General features: G+C 37.9%; 1 protein-coding gene across 2 annotated transcripts; it reads left to right on the top strand.

Annotated features, from left to right (window-relative positions):
• On the top strand, positions 298-6,710 carry LOC109232951. Of its 2 annotated transcripts, none has more exons than XM_019398654.1 (4): positions 298-494; positions 591-812; positions 1,528-1,707; positions 6,473-6,710. In XM_019398654.1, exons 1-4 carry the CDS (start codon positions 489-491, stop codon positions 6,503-6,505), a joined length of 441 nt encoding a protein of 146 aa, XP_019254199.1. In that variant the 5' UTR covers positions 298-488; the 3' UTR covers positions 6,506-6,710. The 2 variants fall into 2 exon arrangements, with proteins under 2 accessions (XP_019254199.1, XP_019254198.1); XM_019398653.1 differs by lacking the exon at positions 6,473-6,710 and adding an exon at positions 2,393-2,743.

The raw sequence follows: 6,954 nt of genomic DNA, 5'->3' as shown, positions 1-6,954 counted from the left end.
AAAATTTACATATTGTTAACTTGATACATTGGAATATGTAAATAAGGACAAATTTGAAAAACTAAAATTAATTCATTCTTAATAATGTAGAAATGACACTTATTTTAGACCAAAAAAAAAAAAGAAAAAAACGTCACTTTCCTTGTATTTTTGCAAGAGTCTGTTTTTACGGTTTGAACCCGCGACCTCCTGGTTACGTGACAACAAATATACGGAGCTCCCATTCGAGTAAGTAATATAGTATCTATTTGAATCTACCCCACTGCCCTATATACCTCTCTCTTCCTTTATCGTTAAAGTTAAACCCAACATCAACAATTGACTCATTACAAAAAGCAAACCCATTTCAGGCCTCTTTAATAGACCCCTCTCTGTTCTATAAATTCATCGTCCTAGTTAACAAACAAAAATATTGTAAGTTTGAACTCTCAGTAGTGGATTGTGAGGTCAATCTAAAAGGCTTATTTCCTGATACTCCCCTCCAAAAAATGGATGTAAGCACTGATCTCCGCTAACTTTTTTTTTTTTTTTGTGGTAAAGTTCAGGTGCTGATTTTGTTTGTATTTTGTGGATTTTTTCTTTTGTTATAGGAGAGCAATTATTACTTCATGAATAGGAGCCACATTCCAGCATTTGGTAGCTGGGATTGTAACGATGATTTCCCAGTTCCTTTCACGGAATGCTTTGAATCAGCTAGACAAGCTGATTTGTTTCGTTACAGCTACTCTAACGATCGTGATTTATACGTAGCGGGTGATCTCTACCAGAACGACATTGTCACTCCAGCCATGATCGTCGTTCCTCGTCGTAAGGTAATTATTACTAGTACTACCTCTCCCAATTCACCTTACAATTTTCACTTTTTCGAGATTTAAATTTCTATAGAATTTTTAAAATAAAATAGAATTTTTAAAAATTTTAAATTTTTAAATTTCTATGGAACCTATTTCCTTTTTGGTCCATTCCAAAAAGAATGATTCCTTTCTAAATTTGGTATCAATTTAGCTTAAACTTACAATTCTACCCTTAATGAGAAGTTTCTATAACCACACAAATACTCTGGGTCTATTTGTATCTTATTTAGGACCACAAATTTTAAAAGTCTTTATTTTTTTCTTAAACTCCGTATCCAGTCAAATAGGTTCACATAAATTGGAACGGAATAAAACGGAGGGTGTATTTAAAATTACGCAAAAGTATTAGTATAAGTCAAAATATTTAAGTAAATTGGGACAGAGGGAGTATTTCTGTTAGCCTCTATTGGTGTGTAGTTAAACAGAGAGTTGAAAACGAGGCAGAACATGTGAAAGCATTAAATGTTTTTGGTTGTGCTGCTTTACACGCATGTCTTCTGAAATACTCTCCATTAGTGATGAAGTTCCTCGTCTTTTAAGGATATATCACGCTCTGAATTTAATTAAGCACCACCTTTTTGCCCTAAATTTATTCAGTTTAATAGAAGCATTTAATGACCAGTGGGATGTGTTAATTAATGGGTTCATATTAAGCATGATTGTATTTCTACAGAGAAAAGCAAGTACTAGTAATGAAGTTGGAGGAAAGAAGGACGCGTGGGTGGTACGCGATTATGAATATGATGTGAAAAAAGCAGCAACTCCATCTCCTCCACCACCACCACCTAAAAGGGCAGTAGATGAAGATCTTTACAAGATTTCCCCTGAATTGCTCTACCCTAAGCCTAAAAGGGTACGCTATTTTTCTCCTAATCTTTATTTTGTTTTATCCTTGCTTTTTAATCACTTTTTCCCCATCCTCATCCCATAATTAGAGGGACATGTCCTATGTACTTGACCTACAAAGTGAAAATGATCGCCTTACTTTTATTAAGTAATGAATAGTGTACGAAATATAGCGGTAAATAAAATTCTTGTTATACGCAAATTTTTGTTGCGTATTTACAATCTGGTTACAGTACGTGCTAAATCCAAAGGAGATACTAGTAGTTTTTTTATAAAGAAAAAACAAAAGTTCAACCTAAATGCATTATCTAAGACTATACTATCACATTGTATTACATTATCTAGTAGTTGTATATGTGATACCTCTAGGGGTCGTTTCGTATGCGGACTATTATATCCCGATATTATAATCCCTGGATTATTTTATCCCACTTGGGAGGTGGGGTAAAATAATTCAAGTTTGATGTGATAAGGTAGGATAAGGTGGGATATCCAGGATTAAGCTTTGGGATTAAATTATACTGTGATGGGTTCGCGGTATAAATTTATCCCATGATAAATTTATTCTGCCAACCAAACACAAAATAAATTTAATCCCACAACTTATCCTACCTTATCCCGCGTACCAAACGATACTTAGACTTTCTTATGCTCAACTTTTTATTAATTTCTTTTTGCACAACTCTTTACAGAAAGGCGTTAGGGGATTCTTTTCGATGTGCCTGCGGCCAACTTGTGCTTCTTGATCCTGAAAGAGCTTAAAGCTGCTTGCAAACAAACAAAGATTCAGAACCTATAGGACTAGCTAGTAATTTCATATTTTGAATACTAGTTTCATTGTCTATATTCTAAAAGAACTTTGTATAGAGTTGTTTGAAGTATTTCTTGGGTTTTTTTAACGAGTAGTACAAAGTGGCCCAAAAACAGATAGAATGTTGGCCAGCCCAAGAAGATAAATATCCATCATTGTCTTATGATGACCACTAAGAAGCTTTGTTTAGTCTCTACTCTATTGCTGGTATATGTGTTTTCTTTTGGAAGTATTTTGATGTCCTACTCTTACTGCGCTACTCTCCGGTCCAAAATAAATAATTTTTGAATGTTTTCACACAGATTAAGAAATCCATCTTTTAACATTAATTAGCAATGGAATTGACCATATTAACCTTTACTATCTCACATAAACACTCCTAACACATATTCCTACACAATTTACTCCAAGGACAATGTAGGAAAAAAATAATTAATTCATTCTTGAAATATGGAAAAATCACTTATTTTGGACCACAAGAAAAAGACCAAAAAATCACTTATTTTGGACCGGAGGGAGTACTGTTTTGGCTTCTCTAACTTAAAAAATATATATAATGGAGGACTTTAATAAAGGTTGGTGTTAAAAAGCTAAAACTACTTTATGAGAAAATAATAATTAAGGCTCCCTAGGCTCGTGTCTTCATTATGTTGTCCTCTGCTTTTTTCTTCTTTATTCTTCTATGCTTTTGTCTTCTGACAGTGACCTTAATTGCCAAAACTCTAAGTGGCAACCAGCTAACTGTGCTTAGGAAGTACCCGACATACCTATGTAAATTCTTACTAATAGAATGTCACCCACTAATTATAAGGTTACCTCCGTCAACATCGATGCAATCGCGCTACATATACTTTTATGTTGCACTAATAATTAACTGCCGATCATTTTTAGCTTGTTAATATATGGTTTTAAATTGGATAAACAGGTCTTGCAAGGAAAAGCTAGGCGAATTTATGGGGTAAAAATATTGGATGCTTAAACTTATATAAAAAGGATGCAGGATATGTGTTTATACATAAACTAATTTTGCTTAACGTATTCACACCTCATTAATTCACTTGACCATAATAAATTAACATCATTTGATGTAAATGTCAGTATGACTAAAATTTTGTTTGAACTTCTGGTGAGTATGGTAAAAAAAAAAAAAAAGTCTTCCGCTTAAAGACCGTTGAAAAGAAAAAGAAGTCTAAACCTTCTCGCCTTTTGCTAAAGGTAGTGTCTTTCTGATGGTGCTTCTTTCACTAAAAGAAGAGTAGAGGAGCTTGCAAGAAAAGAAAGGAGGTGAAAACATCGACCGCTTTGAACAAATAGAAATGCGCAAATTGCAAGAAGTGATAAAAGGAGAAGAAAAGTACAATAGTCTCAACTTGTGAAAATGGTCAAAACGAATGTGCCCTTTAGCGAGCATGCGAATCATCTCTCTAATAAGGCAATGCTTTCTAGTTTCTAGACACTTGACCGCTTGGTTATGCCTAGGGGTGGTAAATGGGTTATTTGGGTAACGATCCGACCAGTTGTAGCCTCGTTCCTCCATTTATTACTCATTTTATGCTTAGTAGTTGCTATGTGACTTGCCGAGGTAGTTGGTTCGGTTCCGGAGAGGTTTCGGAATGAGTGGGACACTTAGTCTCAAGGTTGGAAGCTTAAGTTGAAAAGATTAACCGGATGTTGACTTGTATGTAAATGGCTTTGGAATTGAGTTTTGATGGTTCCGTTGGCTCCGTTGGTTGATTTTGGACTTAGGAGCGTGTCCGGATAGTAATTTGGAGGTCTGTAGTGAAATTAGGCTTGAAATGGCGAAAGTTGGAAGTTTAGAAGTTTGACCGAGAGTTGACTTTGTGGTTACTGGGCTAGGATTGGGGTTCCGGGAGTTAGAGTAGGTGCATTGTGTCATCTGTGACTTGTGTGCAAAATTTGAGGTCAATCGGACGTGATTTGATAGGTTTCGGCATCGAATGTAGAAGTTAGAAGTTCAATAGTTCATTAGGCTTGAATCGATGTGCGATTCATGGTTTTAACGTTGTTTGATGTGATTTGAAGGCTCGACTAAGTTCGTATTGTGTTTTGGAACTTGTTGGTATATTTAGTTGAGGTCCCGGGGTCTCGGATAGAGTTCGGATGGTTAACGGATCAAAATTTGGAATTGAAGGATTGCTGAAGCTAGGAGCCTTCTGGTGTGTTCGTACCTACGAGGGTATTGGTCGCAGGTGCGATGCCGTAGGTGCGGCTGGACTGGCACAAAAGTGAGGTTGGTCTGGCTTTGGGAGTATCGCAAGTGCGGAGGGAGGAGCGCACCTGCAAGTCCATAGAAGCAAAATAGTGGTCGTAGGTGCGGAATTTGGAACTTGGTTGTAGGCGCGCAGAAGCGGACGCTGGGCCGCAAGTGTGGTCTCGTAGTTGCGAGTCTTTGGCCGCAGAAGCGGTAGGTCAGGGGTTGAGTGTAAGTCCGCAGGTGCGGATTTCTTACCGCAAAAGCGGTGCCACAGAAGCGGAACCATTGGCAGTGAATATTAATTCGAGAGTTCGCGATTTTTATCATTTTTGGACATTTCAAGCTCGGGCTAAAGCAATTTGAGAGGATTTTCGATGGGTTTCTTAAGGTAAGTCACTTTTGGTCATTTTTATTCAATAATTTTGTTTCCCCATAAATTTCCCACCTAGTTTGTGTGTTTTTTAGGTGTAATTTTAGGAGTTTGAGAGTTAAATTTGGGGATTTGAGTGGCAATTTGGTATCGGATTTTGGTAATTTTGGTATGGTTGGACTCGTGGTTGAATGTGCTTCCGGATTTTGTGACTTTTATTGGATTTCGAAACATGGTCCCGGGAGTCGCCCTTGAGTTGACTTTTTGACTTTTGATTAAGAACATAGTATTTTCTTATGGAATTGATTCCTTTAGCTCGTGTTGATTGTATTGAAGTTTGTGGCTAGATTCTAGGCATTCGGAAGCCGATTCGCGAGGCAAAGGCGTGTTGGAGTAGGGATTTACACGGTTTGAGGTAAGTAACACTTCTAAACTTTGTTCTCAGGGTATGAAACCTCGAATTACGTGTTATGTGATTAGTGTTGAGGTAACGCACATGCTAGGTGACGAGCGTGTGGGCGTGCACCCTAAGAATTGTGACTTGGTCGATTCCATGGAACTGTATAGTTGATTAATCTTGTCGTTACCTGTATTTCCCCTATGTGTTAGAGAAATTGAGATGTTGTCATGTTAGCAATCATGCTTAGGCTATGTGATGGTACTGTGGGGACCCACAGAGGCCGTGTTACATGTTTAATTATTTGCTAAATTGCCATTTTGTACTGAGTCACAGCTATTATTTGCATACAATATCTCAATCTCTATTGTCCTTTATTGGTACATTATATCATCATTGTTTGGGCTGATTATCATGATTTTTGAGAGCCCGAGAGACTGGAGAGACTGATGACTGAGTGAGGCCGAGGGATTGATTGTGAGGATATTTATGGGATCGGGCTTCACGCAGAAACATGTTTATTTGATTCATGCCATGATTGGCTTATTATAGCGCTTGGGCTAGAATCGCCCCTTCCGAATCCACAGTGAGCGAAGGTGCCTACAGAGTGCGAGCGCGAGTGCCGAGCGACTGGGAGGATTGAGTGGCTGTGAGGATGGAGTGATTGTGAGGAATGAGTGACTGGGAGGATGGAGTGAATGGGAGGACTGAGTGATTGATAGACTGAGAGTATGCATATGATTTCATTATTGTTTGTACTTCATTTGGCATATATAACTGTCATATAGATACCGAGGTGTACCATATCTTGTTTGGGCTTAACTGTTAAACTTGAAAGCATGCCTATATTTCTGTACTAAAATTCTGTAATTGAATTGTATTTGTAAAGCTCGTCACTACTTTCAGCCTCATAGTTAGACTTGTTCTTACTGAGTTGGTTGTACTCACGCTACACCCTGCATTTCGTATGCATATCCAGGTGTTTTCGGACATGACGGGTGCTGATTATTAGAGCTTTTTAGTCATTCGGAGATTTCGAGGCAACTGCCCTGGCGTCCGCGGACCTTTACTCTCCTCCCCTATCCTCGAGCTTTATTTATTTAGTTTCAGTTTTTCTTGGACAGTATTTCAGACTTGTGTTGTATAGATGCTCATGTACTCATGACACCCTGGTTTTGGGAACTACCGTATTGAATTGTGATCTTTTATCCGGTTTATGAGAGTTTTAATTATTAAACCTGTTTTAGTACATTTCTCATTTAAAAGTGTTGGTAATGTCAGAGTCGTCGGCTTGCCTAGTACCATGTTAGGCACCATCACGACAGGTTAGGTTTCGGATCGTGACAAGTTGGTATCAGAGCCTAGGTTACATAGGTTTCACGAATCATGAGCAGGTTTAGTAGAGTCTTGTGGATCGGTACGGAGATGTCTGTACTTATCTTTAAGAGGCCACCAAACCAT

The sequence above is a fragment of the Nicotiana attenuata genome, chromosome 10, assembly GCF_001879085.1.
Source record: "Nicotiana attenuata strain UT chromosome 10, NIATTr2, whole genome shotgun sequence".
In the NCBI taxonomy this organism is placed as follows: domain Eukaryota; kingdom Viridiplantae; phylum Streptophyta; class Magnoliopsida; order Solanales; family Solanaceae; genus Nicotiana; species Nicotiana attenuata.
The sequence above is the reverse complement of the archived record's forward strand: the minus strand, read 5'-3'. Positions and strand labels throughout refer to the sequence as shown.